The 19980-nt window shown below is 47.5% G+C and overlaps 2 protein-coding genes across 3 annotated transcripts in view; one reads left to right on the forward strand and one right to left on the reverse strand.

Annotated features, from left to right (window-relative positions):
• Positions 1–9223, forward strand: arsa (arylsulfatase A). Its single transcript, XM_037450579.2, has 9 exons — positions 1–294; positions 790–1030; positions 1166–1384; positions 1606–1775; positions 1957–2081; positions 2361–2488; positions 7929–8031; positions 8134–8474; positions 8701–9223. Exons 1-8 carry the CDS (start codon positions 74–76, stop codon positions 8427–8429), a joined length of 1503 nt encoding a protein of 500 aa, XP_037306476.2. The 5' UTR covers positions 1–73; the 3' UTR covers positions 8430–8474; positions 8701–9223.
• The window catches only part of mapk8ip2 (mitogen-activated protein kinase 8 interacting protein 2), a 25290-nt gene continuing 14517 nt past the window's right edge, over positions 9208–19980 (reverse strand). The window contains exons 3-14 of one of the 2 annotated variants that reach the window (XM_037450578.2): positions 17874–18110; positions 17679–17754; positions 17009–17110; positions 14430–16671; positions 13972–14180; positions 12926–13001; positions 12112–12284; positions 11908–12017; positions 11674–11796; positions 11485–11555; positions 11299–11397; positions 9208–11003 (exon numbers count right to left, since the gene is read on the reverse strand). In XM_037450578.2, coding sequence (XP_037306475.2) covers positions 10931–11003; positions 11299–11397; positions 11485–11555; positions 11674–11796; positions 11908–12017; positions 12112–12284; positions 12926–13001; positions 13972–14180; positions 14430–16671; positions 17009–17110; positions 17679–17754; positions 17874–18110 — 3591 coding nt within the window. In that variant the 3' untranslated portion in view covers positions 9208–10930. Of the gene's footprint in view, positions 11004–11298; positions 11398–11484; positions 11556–11673; positions 11797–11907; positions 12018–12111; positions 12285–12925; positions 13002–13971; positions 14181–14429; positions 16672–16906; positions 17111–17678; positions 17755–17873; positions 18111–19980 lie in introns of both variants that reach the window. The other variant, XM_037450577.2, reaches the window with a different exon arrangement.

Below are 19980 nucleotides of genomic sequence, written 5' to 3' on the forward strand. Positions count from 1 at the left end.
TTGTGATTCCTCTCGATCAACCAACCGGGCTGGACAGCTCCGTTTGCTTCACTTAGATGCAGGACGGCGCAGAATGGAAAACGTCAGCTTCTACTTTTTGACGAATTTTCTTATTCACACCTGCTTGGCTTCAACGCCAAATTTTATCCTCCTTTTCGCTGATGATTTAGGTTTTGGAGACTTGGGCTGCTACGGACACCCCAGTTCACTCACTCCGAACCTGGACCGCCTGGCAGCGGGAGGACTCCGGTTTACAGATTTCTACTGCACCAGTCCTGTCTGCAGCCCGTCCAGGTACCTTGATTTCATTTACGGGGCAATGTCCTTTGTGCAAGAGAGAGAAAAACAGTGATGTACCAAAACTAGATAAAAATGCTCTGTTAGTTCATCTACCACAGCACAGCCTTGTTCAACGTGTTAGACACAGTAGGTCATGGTTATGGAGCAACACATAACTGATACAGTTTACATTTTTTAAGCCGTGACTCTAAATGCATGTTGCAAAATGCTTCACCCTGGGAAAGGTAAGCTGGCATGGAAAATAAATGTATGGATGCACTAAAAGATGCCTTTGCTTGGCGTGTCCTTAACTGTTTACATCTTTCATCCTTAGGCTATACTTAATTCCCAGTTTCTCTGTGTGTTACAGTGGATGGTTCAGAGGAATGTATCCATGTTGAAAGAGATCTTGCAGCAATGCATGCATTACATTATTTTAGCCTTAGTACCATTAAACACCCTCCAGTCGTTCATAACTCTCTTTAATAACACCACTGCTTTGTTTTCCAGGGCATCCTTGTTGACGGGGCGCTATCAGACCCGCTCCGGTATCTACCCGGGAGTGTTGTACCCAGGCTCCAGAGGCGGCCTTCCTCTAAATGAGACCACCATTGCAGAAGTGTTGAAACCGATGGGCTATGCTACTGCTGCAATGGGGAAGTGGCACTTGGGAGTTGGGGCCAACGGGAAGTTTCTTCCGACCAAACAGGGGTTTGACCAGTACCTGGGAATCCCCTACTCCCATGACATGGTCAGTGCACTAAAATGATTAAAAGCCTTGAAAAATAATCTGTGCTGGTATTGGTTCAAAATATTGTTAAGTGATTTATTTTCAGCAATTTCTTTATTATGTTTTATTTTATTTTATTATGTTTTTCTTTCACAGGGCCCCTGTCAGAACTTGACTTGTTTCCCGCCAGATGTTAAGTGTTTTGGATTGTGTGATGTGGGAACTGTAACAGTCCCACTAATGCACAATGAGGTCATCAAGCAGCAGCCAGTCGACTTCCTTGATCTGGAAAGAGCTTACAGGGATTTTGCAACCAGTTTCATCACTGCGTCGGCCAAGAAAAAACAACCTTTCTTCCTCTACTATCCTTCCCATGTAAGCAAAAGAGACAGTCTTTAATGGTGTACTCCTCGAGTGAGCAAAACAGAATTTAGAATCAGGGCAGGATCAAAACCCTCTCCTGGTCAGTTTAACTCTTGAAAAGGTTAAAAATATATATTTTGAATTGCTTAACACATGTCCAAGTGAGTTTTCAAACCCATGTATATAGGTAATGCAGCGAGACAGTAAACTCGTTGTTTCACTTATTCCCACAGCACACCCACTACCCCCAGTACGCAGGTCCAGAGGCATCCGGGCGTTCTCTAAGGGGCCCATTTGGAGACGCTCTTTTGGAGTTTGACAACACAATAGGAAACCTCATGACAACTCTGGAGAAGACCGGAGTGATCAACAACACACTGGTCTTCTTCACTTCAGATAATGGGTTGCGTTTTGTTTTTTTCTAAATGTGCAAATGTATCCATGGCTTGTATTTTATTTCTGCATTCTTTCATTCTTTCTTATGCAGACATAAAATCCACAGTATTATGCTTTTTGACTTTCAACGGTCAAATTCCATTATATCTTTGCCCTGGTTTATATGTTGTGTTATTCTTCTTGTGAAGGCCTGAACTGATGCGCATGTCCCGTGGAGGAAACTCTGGGCCTCTAAAATGTGGAAAAGGCACCACGTATGAGGGGGGCATGAGAGAGCCAGCCGTCGCCTACTGGCCAGGGACCATCAGGCCAGGTGTGGACTCCTCATTCCTCTGCACAAGAAGTTTAGGCTGAGTTATGCTGCCACAGCAATGTTGTTTCTTTTCCACACCGACCACTTGGTTTATACTTGCCTTTCACAGGCTATACTGGTGGTTTTGCTTATTTCAGTCAGTATGCTCAACTTTACCACTGACTATTTTCGGAAAGACACACCTTTTCACGACCACATTAAAATGCATACAAAGCCAATGTACATCATTTGGCCTTTGAGTTATTGCCGCTTGCTCTTTGTCTCTATGCATCTCTCAAGGTGTGACTCATGAGATGGCCAGCACTCTAGATATCCTCCCAACCATTGCAAGCCTGGCAGGAGCCAATCTTCCCCAAGTGATGCTGGATGGCGTCGATATGACAGAAATTCTTGTCAACCAAGGAAAGGTAGATGTCTTTCCTCACACTCTGAAGAGATTGAAATTATATGAAAACCAAGCTGATGTTTTTGTTTTATTGTCTCCAACGACCCATTCACATGAAATCAGGCAGAGGGGAGGCAACACTTTGGACTGCTTGGAGGGCAAGACATTAAAATAAAACATATATGTTTTCTGTGCTGATAGAATAAAATATATTGTATAAAATTACTTCCTGTTTACTATTTTATTAAATTCTATTAGCCATAAGATGTCGCTGTTTTGCAAACTTAAAAGCAAATGTGTCTGTGGTGGTGGGGTGTGATTAGCTCAGCTGCGGGGCGGGGAGGAGAGCTGGGAGGAGGGGTGCAGGGAACGGTGCCGGCAGGTGATGAGCACAGCTGGGATGTATCAACTAATTGTCCCCTGTGCTTAAAACCAGTAAACAGATCTGGAAAGAGGAAGCCGGGAACTCTGGAGCACGCACGAGCAACCGACGAGTGAACGGCGAGCAAACGACGAGTGAACGAGGAGTGTGCGAGGAGTGTGCAAGGAGTGTGCAACCTCGAGCACTGCGAGCAAAATAAAGAAACTTATATTCAAGCTGCCAGTGTCCGCGTGTTACTCCGCACCCTGCTACAGTGGCGCCCAACTAGCGGATGGAACCCAGCGATCACCACGCGGAGGGGATGGCGCAGCCGGCGGTCGCGCTCGGGCGGATGCTGGGCGAAATCGCCGCGATGCAGCGGGAGCAGGCGGAGGCCAACCGGCACTTTATGGGGGCGCTCCAGGCCCAGGCGGACCGGCAGACCCAGGTGCTGGAGCAGTTGGCGACCCGGCCAGGTGCGGCGCCGCCGGCGGCGGCTCCCTCAGCCTACGCGGGGGTGGTGCTGCACAGAATGACGCCGGCAGACGAGGTGCAGTCCTACCTCGAAATGTTCGAGGCGATGGCGGGGGCGTGCGGGTGGCCGGCGGACGAGTGGGCGATCCGCCTACTGCCACTACTGTCCGGGGAGGCGCAGACGGCGGCGCTTGGTCTGCCACCGGGGGCGCGACACGACTACGACGGGGTGAAGAGGGCCATCGTTGACCGGCTGGGGCTCTCCCCCGAGGACCACCGGAGGCGCTTCCGGGAGGCGAAGCTGGGGCCAGGGGACCGCCCGTTTGCCTTCGCCCAGCAGCTCAAGGACGCGGCCAACAGGTGGCTGCAGCCGGAGGGCGCGGGCGGAGCACCGGCGGTGGTGGAGAAGGTGGTGGTAGAGCAATTCCTGCAGGGCCTGCCGCCACGGACCTCGTCGTGGGTCCGCTACCACCGCCCGGCGACGCTGGAGGCGGCTGTCACCCTAGCAGAGGACCACCTGGCGGCTCACGCCGGCGGACGGGGCGACGGCGGACGCCCGGCCGCGTCACCACCCCCAGTCCCCACGCCGCGAAGGAGGACCCAGCAGCCGGCCGCGGCGTGGCCCCTGCCGACGCCGCGATCACCAGCCCGGACCAGGGGGGGCGACCGTGGGGAACCGACCGGACCCGGCACTCTTCCCGACCCACCGAGAGCGCCTCAACCGCCAGGGCAGGAGTGTTGGAGGTGCGGGCAGCCCGGGCACTACCGGCGGGAGTGCCCCCTGATGGAGGTGGGCCAGACGGTGAGGGTTGCCGGACCTCCAACACCCTCCCCCGGCCCGGGAGCGACGTACTGCGTTCCGGTAAGGATCCAGGGGGGTACATACCAGGCGATGGTGGATTCGGGCTGCACGCAGTCCATGATCCACCAGAGGCTGGTTCGACCCGGGGCATTGGTGGAGGCATCGCGGGTATGTATTAAGTGTGTGCATGGGGATATTCACGACTACCCAGTGGTACCGGTAGAGATTAGGTGTGGGGGTAAAAAGCATAAGATTAAGGTTGCGGTTAGCTCCCGCCTTACGCACCCCCTAATCTTGGGGACAGACTGGGCAGGGTTTCATAAGTTAGCGGGGCAGTGCGCGGGGGTGCGGTCACGAGCAGCAGGGACATGCGGGATGTGTGCGGTGCTCAGCGGTGACGCGAGGTTATCCGACGCTGCAGACAGGGACGGGGAACCAACGGAGCCTCCCACGGAGACCCCGCGGGCTCCCGAATTACGCTCCATGGAAGATTTTCCACTGGAACAGTCTCGTGATGATACTCTACGCTCGGCCTTCGACCAGGTGATACGTATTGATGGTCACATGGTGCGCCCTGACACCGCATTATCATACCCGCACTTTTCATTGATCAGGGACAGGTTATACAGAGTGAGTCGTGACACTCGTACAGGTCAGGAGAACACCCAGTTGGTAATACCAAAAAGCCGTCGGGAAATAATTTTCCAGGCGGCTCACTATAACCCGATGGCGGGCCACATGGGTAGTGACAAAACTATGGACCGGATAACGGCCCGCTTTTACTGGCCAGGCATTTGGGCGGATGTGCGCCGATGGTGCGCGTCCTGCCCGCAGTGTCAGCTAGTGAACCAGCCGGCCATTCCGAGAGCGCCGCTGCGACCGCTCCCGTTGGTGGAGGTGCCGTTCGAGCGCTTAGGGATGGACCTTATCGGGCCGTTTCACCGGAGTGCACGGGGATATCGCTTTGTGCTAGTTCTGGTGGATTACGCAACGCGATATCCCGAGGCAGTGCCGTTGCGCAACATCTCCGCGAGGAGTGTTGCGCAGGCACTGTTTCAGGTCATCTCCCGCGTTGGAATCCCGAAAGAGATTCTAACGGACCAGGGCACCTCGTTCATGTCACGTACACTGCGGGAACTTTACGAATTACTGGGAGTTAAGTCTGTTCGGACCAGCGTCTATCACCCCCAGACCGACGGGCTGGTGGAGCGGCTGAACAAAACCTTAAAATCCATGATTCGTAAGTTCATTCACGACGATGAACGTCATTGGGATAAATGGCTTGATCCTCTGTTGTTTGCAGTGCGGGAGGTGCCTCAGGCCTCCACGGGATTTTCTCCCTTTGAGCTGCTGTTTGGCAGGAAACCCCGGGGGGTGCTCGACCTGCTTAAAGAACACTGGGAGGAGGGTCCGAGCACCAGTAAGAACGAGATTCAATACGTCCTGGACCTGCGAGCCAAACTCCACACACTGGGTGAGTTGTCACGTGAGAATTTGCTCGAGGCCCAGGAGCGTCAACAACGGCTGTACAACAGAGGAGCAAAGCTGAGACAATTTACACCGGGAGAAAAAGTTCTTGTATTGCTTCCTTCCTCCAGCTCAAAACTCCTCGCCAGGTGGCAAGGGCCCTTCGAGGTCACACGGCGGGTGGGGGACGTCGACTATGAGGTGGTGCGATCTGACAGGGGCGGAGCTACACAGATCTACCACCTCAACCTCCTCAAACAATGGAGAGAGGCGGAGTCCGTTTCGCTGGTGTCCGCAGTAGCTGAGAGAGAGGAGCTGGGGCCCGAGGTTTCTAAGTCCACCGATCCGACCCGGCTCCACTTCGAGGCCCATCTCTCTGCGGCCCAGAAAACGGACTTAGCCCAGTTGCAAAGTCAGTTTAATGATGTGTTCTCTCTCCTGCCAGGTCGCACGGACCTCATAGCGCACCACATTGAGACGTCCCCGGGCGTGACAGTGCGAACACGGCCCTACCGGTTGCCTGAACACAAGAGAAAAGTGGTTCAGCGGGAATTAGCGGCGATGCTGGAGATGGGGGTAATAGAGGAGTCCAACAGCGCCTGGTGCAGCCCCATCGTCTTGGTCGCTAAGAAGGATGGGTCTGTGCGGTTCTGTGTGGACTATCGCAGGGTGAATGACGTGTCACGTTTCGATGCCTACCCGATGCCCCGGGTCGACGAACTCCTGGACCGACTGGGCACCGCACGTTTTTTTACGACACTGGATTTAACCAAGGGCTACTGGCAGATTCCCTTGTCACCAGAGTCCAAGGAAAAGACGGCCTTCTCCACTCCGTTTGGGTTATACCAATTCGCCATGCTTCCCTTTGGGTTGTTCGGGGCCCCGGCCACCTTCCAACGCCTCATGGACCGGGTGCTTCGCCCGCATGCTGCATATGCTGCCGCCTACCTGGATGATGTGATCATCCACAGCACCACCTGGGCGGAGCATGTGCGGCAGGTGGGCGCGGTGCTGGAATCCCTGAGGCAGGCCGGGCTCACCGCCAACCCGGGGAAGTGTGCAGTTGGGCGGAGGGAGGTACGGTATCTGGGGTACCACTTGGGGGGCGGGCAGGTGCGCCCTCAGGTAGACAAGACCGCGGCTATTGCGGCCTGCCCGCGTCCTAAGACAAAAAAAGAGGTGAGGCAGTTCCTGGGGCTGGCCGGGTACTACAGGAGGTTCATCCCGGGCTTTGCGGAACTGACCAGCCCCTTGACTGACCTGACCCGGAAAGGTGCCCCAGATCCGGTCCAGTGGACCGAGCGGTGCCAGTGGGCGGTTGAGGGGGTAAAACAAGCTCTCTGCGGGGAACCTCTCCTCCATACACCTGACTTTTCTCTCCCTTTTGTCTTGCAGACTGATGCGTCGAGCAGAGGGCTGGGGGCCGTTTTGTCCCAGCAGGTGCAGGGGGTGGACCGCCCAGTCCTCTACATCAGCCGGAAGTTATCGGAGAGAGAGGCCAGGTACAGCACCGTAGAGAAGGAGTGCCTGGCCATCCGGTGGGCGGTCGACTCCCTGCGGTACTACCTCCTGGGACGCTCATTCACCCTCTGCTCGGATCACGCCCCGCTGCAGTGGCTCCACCGCATGAAGGATACCAACGCCCGGATCACTCGGTGGTATCTAGCTTTACAGCCTTTTAACTTCAAGGTGATCCATAGGCCCGGGACGCAGATGGTCGTGGCCGACTTCCTCTCCCGCCCTCCAGAGAAGGAGGAGGAGGAGGGGGGGGGGGGGGGGGGGAGTTGGTTCGGCCGGACGGCTCCCCGGCCTAAGTCGGGCGGTGGGGGTATGTGGTGGTGGGGTGTGATTAGCTCAGCTGCGGGGCGGGGAGGAGAGCTGGGAGGAGGGGTGCAGGGAACGGTGCCGGCAGGTGATGAGCACAGCTGGGATGTATCAACTAATTGTCCCCTGTGCTTAAAACCAGTAAACAGATCTGGAAAGAGGAAGCCGGGAACTCTGGAGCACGCACGAGCAACCGACGAGTGAACGGCGAGCAAACGACGAGTGAACGAGGAGTGTGCGAGGAGTGTGCAAGGAGTGTGCAACCTCGAGCACTGCGAGCAAAATAAAGAAACTTATATTCAAGCTGCCAGTGTCCGCGTGTTACTCCGCACCCTGCTACAGTGTCCATGTTTAAGTAAGTTGCATAACATCTAATTGTAACTTCAGTTGCAGAGGATGGCGAAAGTTACAATATTGATACGGTGACGTTTGTATCAAGATGCTCTTTCTACTAAAACTAACGTGATATCCAGTTAGCTGAAGTCAGTCTGCTTGAATCCATGCGAATGCATAATCCCTTTTATTCTTTTGCAGAGTAAAAGGGAGGTGATGATGTTCTACCCGACAGATCCCAGTAAAGAGTTTGGCTTGTTTGCTCTCAGGCTGGGGAAGTACAAGGCCCACTTCTACACACAAGGTACAGGAGGTTTTATATACCCAATTAGTTGACATTTCAAGAAGCTCAACCACCCAGTCAGAGTTTTTTTTTTTTTTTACTCCTGCTTCTTTTCCATGCCAGGTGCTACCCACAGCGATACTACCCCAGACCATGACTGCTCAGTATTTGCAGCCCTCAAGGCCCATGACCCCCCTCTCATATTTGACTTGGAGGCTGACCCCTCAGAGGGCTACTCTCTCCCCCTGATTGGAAGACCCGACCTCCAAGCCATGTTGGAGAGGATCGTAAAAGTCAAGGGGCAGTTTGAATCCTCCATGGTGTTTGGAGAAAGCCAGATATCCAAAGGATCGGACCCAAACCTGGAGCCTTGCTGCAATCCTCAGTGTAGCCCCAAGCCCACTTGCTGCAAGTGTTGATGGGACGAATTCCTGCAGCGGCTAAAGATGTGGGACGGGCTACAGGTACTGCACTGATTATTGCTTGAAGATTGTTTTGTGACAGCTGTTTTTACAGTTTGTACTGAAAAGTAACATTGCAAACAATCAGTTTCCTCAATGAAGAGAGGAGTTCTTATATTTATATTGACCAGATTGGGAAATTTAAGTATAACGATGTACTGTTTATTCCCATACTATTTGAATGCATGTTGTATTAATTACACCTTTTCACCTCAACATTCTCTCTAAGCAATAAAGAGCCAAACAACAAAGACAACAAAAAAGGTCGGACATCAAGCATATATTTTATTTATAAGACCAAACCCATGACAAGGTAGAGTGATTCTTTTGTCATTTTTTTCTGTGTTTTTCCCTGGAATTTTAACTAATTTGACAAGTTCTTGGTTTTAAAGATACAAGATAGGATATATTTGGTCTGCCACAATGCTTTGCTCTAGGTATACAGTGAAGAATCTTTTTGTGTAGCTGTGTGGAAAGAAGGTATTTAACCGGGCTGTGATGAAATAGAAAAACAGAATTAGAAGGAAGAAAATACAGACCAGTGATTCTTTACATTGTTGGAGCCTGAAGGTGATTACAATAATCTGCAGTAAAGGTCAATGGTCTGGTCTCACTAATGATGTCATATCTAACTAATTTGTCCTATATGTACGGCTGAAGCCTCTCTGCAGAGTTACAAAGTTGGCAGAAACACAAACTCCACCGGTTTCAAACATAAGACACTCAAATAAAATTATTGCAGATCACTGATATCTATGTTGTTCTTTTCTTTCAGGGGTTTTTATCTGGTTGTGATCCTTCCTTTTTTTGTTTTAATGTACATAATCATTTCATAACATAGTCAACATAAAAGACACAGCACTATCTTAGGTTATCTATTATATATACATGATCTAACTGACAGCGATACATATGCAGATAACACCCCACCTCCCTCCTGACATATCAACAGTGAACTGAGCTGTGTGTTCTTGTGGACTGACTGAAAGCAGCAGAACAAGATGCTAACCAGTGTCTGAAAGAACACTGAGGGGATGGTAAATAACCCCTCCTCTGTTTTTAAGGTGCTGGACTGTAAGCTATGGTGTGCTACAGCAACCTCAGAGTAGGTTATTGTGTGAATGATGCTTCAACCTTTTAACCAGACAGAACAATAAATGAACGTGGGAGGATGTTTCCATCCCTTTTATCCATGATTCTTAAAAAACAAGATCAAAGTCTGAGCATTTACATAACTATAAATCCACCTTTTTAATGCGTTATTAAAGGTTCGATTACATTGTGATACCAGCTATTAGACCGGACGCTCTTCTGCAGTAGGCACACTGCAAAACACAATTACTGGCAAGTGGCGGCTAACTGTTAGTCATTCCATTTCCCTCATTGAGACTGATAAAGAAGAGGGAGTCTAGGACGTCACTGACAACCAGAGTTAAACCGTCTGACCAGTAAGAATATGGCTTTTCATAGTCCCTTTGCTTTCTTTGACCTGAAACTCTAATCAATCATAGCAAAACATACTGTGATCTATGATTTGCTAAACGTAACAGTTCCCCAATGTGAAAGTCAGCGAGCAGTTTAACTTTGAGGACTGGAAAAAATTTAAATGTTTCTGTTATTGATCCAAATGTGCTGACACTTACTGCACTTAATCCACCCTGAATAAGTTAATAAATTATCTGCCTGGCAGATGATACTCAAAGTTCATCACAAATCATTACTTTAGAATATCTTAGGCCAGCAGTTACTCCTGTCAAAGTGAGTCAAACCCACAACAACCACACAAATCCTCCATCAGTTTCAGCTGTGAGTGTTTCTTAGTCTGGATGAGTCGTCTGGATGTCTACTTTCTATACACGTATTTAGAACACACACTATGTCTTGTACGCGACACAAGGGAAAGCTTGGACCAAGGACAGTTCACTGCACTCTCTCTACGTTGCTCCAATGTCACTATCGGTAGAAATCCAATTAGCAGTTTGTCAATATTGAACAAATACATATTTACAGTTAATCAAACTCTGACCTCCTGATTCTACACCATTCCTGTATTGATTGTTGAGCTGCTTGCCATTCTCATGGATATGTGTATGTCTCTGTGTATCTGTGTGCCGCAACCCTACTAGCCATGCAGAGTAAATTCGCAGTAGTAGGTATATTGTATTCATTTCAAAAGAGGGACCTTTAAATAAACAGGTGCTCGGCATCTTAGTTTTGTAACATAGAAAAAGATCAACGGAACAGGCAATATATCTATCTAGACGATGGGTATAAACAAAGAGAGAGGGAGGAATTTAATCAGTCAAAAGCCTAGCATACTGTAGAAACTAAGTTTTAGAGGGACACAGAAGAGTATTTTACAATGGAGGGAAGACCCCACTGAGAGCGCCCTCTGCTGGCAAACCTGATGAACACACACAAGCTGCGAAGAAAGGAGGTGGTCGTCATGGCAACACTTATTACTCCAGGTAGATGTCTTCTGTGGGGCAGGCATACTCCAGATGTTCCTGGTAGTATTCCTGGAAGGCGCGTCTGTTGGAAATGACAGAAGGAATAAAGTCAAACCTGCACGCTAATAAAAGACAAGCTTCTATAGTAATCAATCTTGTAGTAACACAAAGTTCTGGCCTTGTTTAGTCTATTCCACAGAAAATAGGACCTCAAGTTGATTTCACCATATGCACACTCAGTCCCTGTTACCAATTTTGTTTAAGGTTGAGTAAAAAAAAAAAAATCAACTTGAAAAAAACGATAGAAACAAGACATTCATTTGCATTGTTTTATGTTTGACCAAAGTAATCTATCTAATAATGAGATTTGTACCAACCCAACACACTCTGCTACAGGTCGCATGGACTCCTGGGATACAAACACGTGGCAAGCAAATCGGTTCAGCATCGGGTGCTTAGTGATGAAGCCAAAGTAGCTGCCGAGACAAAAATACAATATAAAGATATCAGTCTGATGTTGCACTGTATGCTGCTGACACGCAGAAAAACAACATTTTTTTTACCAGTTGTTCCTCGGATGGCATCCGCAGAAGGAAATGTTTTTCATCTGGAAGAAGTGACTGCATCTGTCATACTTTCAGATACAGAGACAGATAGGAGGAAAGAAACAATATAAATGCAACATTATTCCATCTAAAATCAAAGTCTGACTTTGAATGAATTATCTCAATAATTTATGTTAATTTTTATACCTCATCAAGGGCGTCATAATCATCCTCCAGGCTCATGATCAGTTTCACTCCTTGCAAGCTAATCTCCAGCTCACACAGAGAAGGAGGTCGCACATGCACGGTCCGTTTTCTCGATATAGCAATCTAACAGAAAATAATTAACGTGTTAAAACTCTTCCTAATGGTGTACACAGTATTTCATACATGTTTGGGTCTGCTTCGTTTGACGTGTTTCTTGTTTTATACTTAGCATACCTTCTGCATTGCGGCGCAGAGAATGCCGTTGCCTTGGTGATTAGGAACCTCAACAGACCCCAAAAACTGAACGCAGAAAGTCTCAATCCATGTTGGGTTTCGTTTCATTCCTACAGAGAGCACCATGGACACAGATAATGGAATTGTGATTCCTGTGACCTTCACAGAGATGCTGAGGAAAAGGCAGTAGATGTGTCAACTCACCCAACAGCTCCTTAGACTGTCCTATGACCTCATTGGCATAAAAGGCAGGAAATATGCCCCTCTCTCCTGTCCTCATGTTATAGCCTCGGTACCAGTAGTCATCCTCTTCTTCCTCTACGTATAAGGGATCATCCACATCCAGCTCCAGCTCATCTGCATGTCTTGGAATGAACCTGCAGAGAGCAGCAGAGGAGGAGGACTAAAAAACAGAAATCTCTGTTCAATGTGTCCTAACATGGCACACTGCTGTCGGATGTCTTATAGAGTGGAGGTAATCTGATCAGGAAGCATCCGTTTTGAGTTTCCGGTTTCTCCCATTGGGGAGTAGAGAGTGAAGAGAGATGAAACAGCTGACCTGTGGGATGAGTTAGTCTGTGGGGTGGGTGGAGGGACACAATGGCCTCTGAATGAAGGGAGGTACTGATACAGGACTGTGGCAAAGCAAATACATAATTATACATTCACAACATGAACGTGCCCACATGGAGGTGCATGTAGCTTCCCCACTAGCTCGAGCACAGACAGGTGGCTGATGTGATTATTACTGGTCACCATGCAGCTCTCGAGCTCAGCTGTAGCTTGGACATCTGCTCTCCTCCTTAACACAATCAGTGAATCGTGAAAGAAGTAAGGTTTTTTACCTACTCAAGGATTTTCTTTTCAGACACAAAATACTGTGCATTTTGATATCAAAATGAAGGCTGAACCTGAAGATGTGTGGTCTCAAGTTTATTTTAAATCTGATTGATGCAGCAATTCACATTGCTCCCATTGAGTTTCCATTCTAAAATATGAATGTACTGTAGGTTCTTACCTGTATACGGCTCTGTGTGTCTGGTCCCTCTCCTCGCCATTGATGGTACAGGAGAAAAGTCCAAAGGACTCTGTGCCTACACCGTAAACAGAGACCAGTTACACTGTTTCCATGACACAAAACTACTCTTTTTTTTCAAATGAATACTGAAAAGGGTCCTAACTAAAATATAAATTACTATTTTGTTGTTATTTTTTGGTGAAACATTCGCAACCTTTATATGAGGAAGTTGAAATTGGATTCTTCAGAAAAGAAATGACAACTCCAGTCCTTGTAATGGACCTTTCATTATGCAAATCCCCCTCATCATGGACATTAATGTTGAAGCAAAAGCACTGATTGATGAAGGCTGTACTGGGAAGCACAACCCTCACTCAAGTTGTCTGAGTTCTCAGCCACATTTAGATCCCATGTTATTGTATCATTCTGACAGTGATGAGTTCAACTCAGTTGACAATTTTAGCAACAATGCTCCCGAGCCATTAGCTCGAGGGTACATTAATTGCAAGTGAAAGGCAAAAGTTTCACATTTTGGAAAATACACACTCAGTTTCTGGCTAGACTTGGAGGAGATGATCAATACCAATTCCATGGGTATATTCTCATAAATTACATCCAGGAGATGGTTAGTTTAGCATAGCATGAAAGCTGAGAACAGGGGAAACAGCTAGGCTTCATCCAATGGTAAAAACCAACACCTTTGCAGATCAGTTATTAACAAACCAAAGCATTAAATGGACATGCGTTGGTGTTATGTGCAAAATGAACAGTAAATATATGCTGTGTACCATGTGTATTATATAAGTTGCTTACTTTTTTTGTGCTTACTGTTGATTTTGTGCATCCCTCTGTATATTTGTAGTTTTAGTAAGCAAAGCTAACCCTCCCCTGAGTATGGTTCATTATTTAATCGGCCAATGTAAGAGTTGAATAGATCAATCAGAATATGTGATTAACTATTCCTTTAATACCTAAAAATATTTGATTGAAAGTAGATAACTAAGAATTTCATGGAAGTGCCTGAACAGGGGGATGCTTATACTCACTGGAAGAGCGAGAGGTGCTATTGACGAACACATTGAGGAACTTCTTGGAGAACGGGAGGTCAGCCTCAGGAGATGAGTCCTCAGAAGAACTGAGAAGTTCTGGCCTCAACTCCTCATCATCTCGACCATAGTTCAATACCCTTGTCCCCAAAGGCTCTTCGTCACACAGTGTGGACAGCTCACTGTCATCACTCAGAACGGAGGTGCACCTGATAGGATAAAGTTTGTCCGTTTTAAGTTACAGCTAGACATCCACAAGTACTGACGGACGGAACCATAACTAGAAGCACATCATTCAGAAGTACTTTGTTGAAAACATTTGAAAGAAATCCTATGCAATATTAGCCATAGTTAGGGAATTATGCAAATTTAAATGATTTCGCTTAGCTCATTTTAAACACATGTTCTATTTATTTCTTAGCTTCCACACATTTCAAACACCCAATGTCAGAACATACCTTCTGAGGCTGACTAGTTCCAGAGTCGTATTCTCATCCACTACTAGCGTGTATTTCATGGAGTCATAGGCCAGTCCATCATCTTCATTAGGCTCCCTTGGAGGCTGATCTTTCTGACACAGTGGGAGGTCATGGTCAGGTAAGGGATGGTCTTGCACACTAGAATCTATTGGTGGTGAACTGTCGAGATCTAAGTCACAATCCTGGTAGGACTCCTTCCTCAAGCCACCCAGGAATGGGTAAGAGTCTCCGTCATCCTCCTCTTCGTCATTGTCTGTGGAGTAGGTGAGGCTGAAGCAGCGGTTAGTCTGGGCAGTGGGGATGTCCAGTGTCAGGCTGTGTTTAACCTCGGTGATACGCTCAAGAGAGGCTGAGGAACGGCTCTTTGGCCTCGGCTCCGTCTCTCGTCCTTCGTCCTTGTCGCTTACCACACTTTCACTGAGGCTCGGTGAGTCCAGATCCTTCCCGCTCTCCAGCATCATCAAGTCATTATTAGGCTCTAGATCATCCTCTTGTCTCCTGGCATTCTTAGTTAGTTTTTCTGTTAGGTTCTTTTCAGAGTCTTTGGTCGTATACTTGGAGTTAAATCCTGCCGTTCCCCTCGCATTGTTTGCACAGTGCTCCAAGACCAATGGGTTTATGGTTTGACCAGTAGGGCTGTTCGTGTACACACAGGGACTGATCAGTGATCCTACATTTAAAGAGCCCATGCTCTTATCTCCTTTTCCTGGCTCCATCACATCCTTTCTGTACCCCTCACCTTCCTTCTCTTCTTCCTCTGATCCCTCCAATTCTGATTTCTTCTCTTTGTCCTCATCATTGAAACCATCTCCGTCTCCAATGTCTGAGGATGGTGAGATGGTGTCTGACACGGAGACTTTCCTCTTGAAGCAGTCCTCGGGACAGCTGATTGGGTACGAGCCCTCTGAGATCATCCTGTTGACGAGGTTGCTAAGCAGCCACGGTGAGTCTGAGTTCTCACTCAGGTCGTCTTCGCTTTCTGATTCAGAGTCTCCCTCACTGGTTTCATCGTATTCATCTGCACTGGGCATTAGCCTGGGTCCCACTGGCAGATAAAATGAACGTTTGAAGCTCTCCAGACTGTGGTCTGGTTCTATCTGCAGCACCATCTGTCTGGACAGGCTGTCCTCACATTGTTGGGCTGGAGGCAGAGTCTCATCTGGGTCAGCCTGGTGCTCAAAGGACCGCTCATCATCCAAATTCTGCAGCCCCATCAGAGCGTGGCCATCATCGTACGACTCAGGAGGTAAGATGGGTGAGTCAACAGAGGATGGTGTAGCAATAGTAGGTGAGGGTAGAGGCGAAGGAGAGAGAGGAGTAGACCCTTCTTTGATCGGGTCAGGCTGTCCCAGGAGTAGAGATGCTTTAAATCCCACAATGCCACTGTCCTGCTCTAACTCCGTATCCAAGTCCAGTTCCTGGTCTGATGTGGGTGAGCTGGCCTCCTCAATGGAGTTGGTGAGATGAGACGAGCGTCCACTGCTGCTCTCATCACTCGTCAAATCCAGCTCTGTCTCTGAGATAGAGGAGATCATGTTGGAGACCACGGGACCCCCACAGGCAAACGCCGCCTCCAGCTCCCCTTCAATGTCAGAGTCAGAGCCTGGAGAGCTGAGGTCCTTATCCTGGTCAGAGGTTGTGTAACCCTGCTGGTTCATATCTGCTATCCCTGGGTCGGAGGAAGGAGATGTGGAGTCATTCGCTGCTGCCTCAATTGCAGAAACTGCCACATCTGAAGCGTTGGAACGGCTAAGAGCATCCGAGCGGCTGGAGGACACGTAGGTGGAGAAGGAGGTGGGTTCAATGGAGGGGAATTCCACATACGACGACCGATGATTCTCCCTACACACCATGTCGTACGTCTCCTTACACATGAACTCCACCTCAAAATCTTTCTCCAGCTCCTCGTCGGAAAAGGGCGTGTCGGCACCGTCGTTGGCTCCCATGGGTGCAGTGGACGACAAGCAACGACTAGTTCCATCCAGGTCCAAGTTGTTCTCGTGCTCCATACCTGACTCACTGGTGATCGTGTAAGTGTCAGTGGCCCGTTGTTTTGAGTGTTTGTGGTTGTGGTCACTGTTGAGGTCGTGGTCCACCTCTGTGTCAGAACACTGGGAGTGCTCGTCCACAGAAGGTACTCTGGTTGTCTGGAATGAAGGGTCCGCATTTGGCTCAACGGCATCACCAGAGCGAGGGTGATTATTGTGTTGACCAAATGAGCCTGTGAAGATAAAAAAAGGTGAGGACGAAACAAGAAAAGAACATTAGAGAACGAAAATACAGGATGACGTTGGATTACAGAGAAGATGATGTGGGGAATGTCGAGGTGTTTGGCTAAACATATAGTGAACATACAGAAGTATAAAAACCTCACATCAATTTTAACATGATGCCTCTACATGACACTGATGATGATGGAATGGGCTCAAAGTTTGCCAGGCTGGCCTTTTTGTTACCGTATTCGGGCCTCTCCCGCCTGTTGCCCTCCATATCACAGAGGAGGGGCCTGTGAGGGGATTGGGGGTTCCCGCCCTCCCCTGCCTGTTTGGGTGGAATACCTTTGCTCTGAGGCCCTGGTGCCTGGGAAACTGGAGAGGCCGGGCACTGGCCTGTCACATGGCTACCATCCTCCAGACAAGAGTGGGTTGGAGACAGACGACCTGCAGGTAGAGAAGATATTTATATTCCATGTAATGGCTGTAGTGTCAGTATTATCCATAATAGCAGACCTTATCAAACAAGGCAACAATAAACCTGACACTTCATTCAAAAATTCAAAAATAATCTGGATACTCGAAATACTTCAACATCCAATGTGGCGTTCATTGACTGTTGTCAATGTTGTTGGCAGTATTTTATATCTCTGCCAAGAGAGAACGCACCAAACTGGAAGTATGGATTAGTTCAGGGTCCTGATGTGTAAATTATGGTACATGGAAAACAGTTTGCCCAACTTCATTGTTTGACGCAGTTAGTGCATTGTCATTGGGCATCGAATGTATGTACGCTATCTAGTAATGTATGCCTGATCTATGAGCAGGACAATCCCATATACATCCCATAAACAATGTACTAATAGAACTCATGCAACATGTAAAATAATTACAATTTTCTTCAAAAACTTAAAATTAAACGAAGTCTAGACGGTCAAAATAAACCTGTTTGCTAGACTGACCAATTAATTAAGAGGAAAAACTTTGTCTATACCCAAATCTATTGTGTATTTACCGTTTGAGGTCTTGCGTAAAGAGTCCTGCCAGCTTCCTTTCTTTGGGGACAGACTGCTGTTATTGTTAAGTGAATCCTAATGAGAGAAGAGAGAAGGAGATATTCAACAAAATTGAACTGTACAATTAAATAAATACAAACAAAATAAAACACGTGTTTTGTGTCTGTTTGGGACCACACCTCAACACTGCTTACCTGTGACACAGCAGTGGTGAGGTTTAGTGTGGTGGGTCTGCTCTTCAGTGTGCCAAGAGTAGGGGAGAGAGGGGGGGAGGCAGAGGGGGACGGGGGTGCATCAGGGTCAAGCTCTTCGTCTTCATCCTCCTCTTCGTCGTCGTCGTCCTCGTCATCAATCATCTCAAACTCTTGGAAGTCATCCTGGAAGGAGCATACTGGGTGGTGCATGTCGCTCTTTTCCAAAATGAGGGAGTCCTGATGGCGTAAGGGAGAGTGAGAGAGAGACACTTGTAATGGGGTTCCAGAAGATAAAATAAGGGGTTGTTTATGCTTTCACACCTTCAGCCTAATTTAGACTAATTAAAGCATCTTTACCCTGACAGCAGAGGGGAAAGTGTTATCTAGTAAGCCGACAAAAGTAAAAAGCTGCTAGCTTCTATTCACTGCCTATTTCCTCCATTGTCATTTAAAAGCTGTGACAAGAACAGGCCTGTCAAAGGAATGAATACAAGAAAGATGGACAGATGGACAGAATAAAACACAATGTTCTTTGATTTCAGAGAATTGGCAATTGGCAATGTTACTGTGTGCAACCCTGAATGCATGTATGTGATTGCATAAGACAGACGTTAAGGCTCCAGATCAGCAGCATTACCATCTCCCCGTGAAATGATAAGGGTTAAACGGTTAAACCAATTAAGTCAATATTTAGCAACCACGGCAGAACCATCAGTAGTCTTGAGGATGGACTGAGGGAGCGAAAATGTGCACGTGAGTGAAAGATGTCGATGATAGAAAAACCTAGGAGAACAGATCAATTAGAAATCTCTCAAGTGAATGATTGAGATTCAACAGACCGAAACTCCAAGTTTAAGTATACTGTATATTGTAATATAATGGTGTAGCTTTTATGTTTGCCAGATACAAGGTTTATTTATGAAGATGAATTAAAGCTGCTAAATCATTGTTTCCATGGACACTACAGTAAACATTTCTAACGTTGTATCCGATTGTTTGACTTTGTTAATGTAAACACATAGACTGATTTATTCACTTTGCAGTTTGAACAGCGCAGCAGTTTCCCTGCTTCTTAGTGCAGTCTCTTTAATAGAGGAAGCTCACCCTCTCGCACATCCAATACAATACTGCTGACGCCTGGTGCATCCACTCTTTGCCACAGCCACATATATTACCACTCAACTCAACTACCGACAGAGTTCACATGAATATGCATACCGTTATCTAATTACCATAACAATGTTGCTGTGATTTATCTTATAGGATATTAAGAAAGATTTTGTATATCTGTCAATTCCAGTATTGCACCTTAAGTTAGATGTTTTCTTTTATTTTCATACCTCTCCCCTCATTTTAGTCTTTATTTCCTGCCTTTTGTGATTGTCTGCCCCGCCCCGGATGGATCCACCTGTGTGTAATTGACCCACAACTCCTGAGTGTATTCAACCCATGTGTTCCCCTATCTTTGTGTCTTTGCCTCATCCATCCTTGAATTGTTTTCCTGAGGGGCTAACTAATCTCCTTGGTACCGAACAAGTGAAGTCTGTATTTCTGCACCATATTCAGCTCTCTGGGATTTTTAATTCATTATTTTTCACACAGTAAGGCTTAATATGTTAAGGAACCTTTCATTCTAGTAATCTGCAGTCAAGATTCACAATGCTGATTCCTCACAGCGACCCATTATCCTCCATCACTGGGAATATGTGACCTATAACTCTGTGATCCATGAACTAGGTTGTGAAAATGCCACATCTGCTTGGTAGAACAATCTGCACTGTCAGGAGAGCCACCTGACAGACAGGAAGGCACACCTGCACACAGTAAATCCACATGAGCATCTCATCCAGCCCTGTGACTCTCCCTCCTGTATCTGCCAGTGCACTTACAGGTATATAGTGATACTCTCCAGCTGACAGGGGAGGTGTTGCGAATGAGTCCTCTTACATACACAGAAGGAAGCGTTAGAGAGCACAGCTGCAGTGGAAATGAATTTACTCCAAGTTAAAATTGTATTTTTTTCATTTTTTCATAAACAGACATGCCCAAATGCATAAGAACGGTACTGCTAAACAGCCAGAAAAAACATACACACGTTCTTTTTGGA

This window comes from Pungitius pungitius, chromosome 6 (genome assembly GCF_949316345.1).
Source record: "Pungitius pungitius chromosome 6, fPunPun2.1, whole genome shotgun sequence".
In the NCBI taxonomy this organism is placed as follows: Eukaryota; Metazoa; Chordata; class Actinopteri; order Perciformes; family Gasterosteidae; genus Pungitius; species Pungitius pungitius.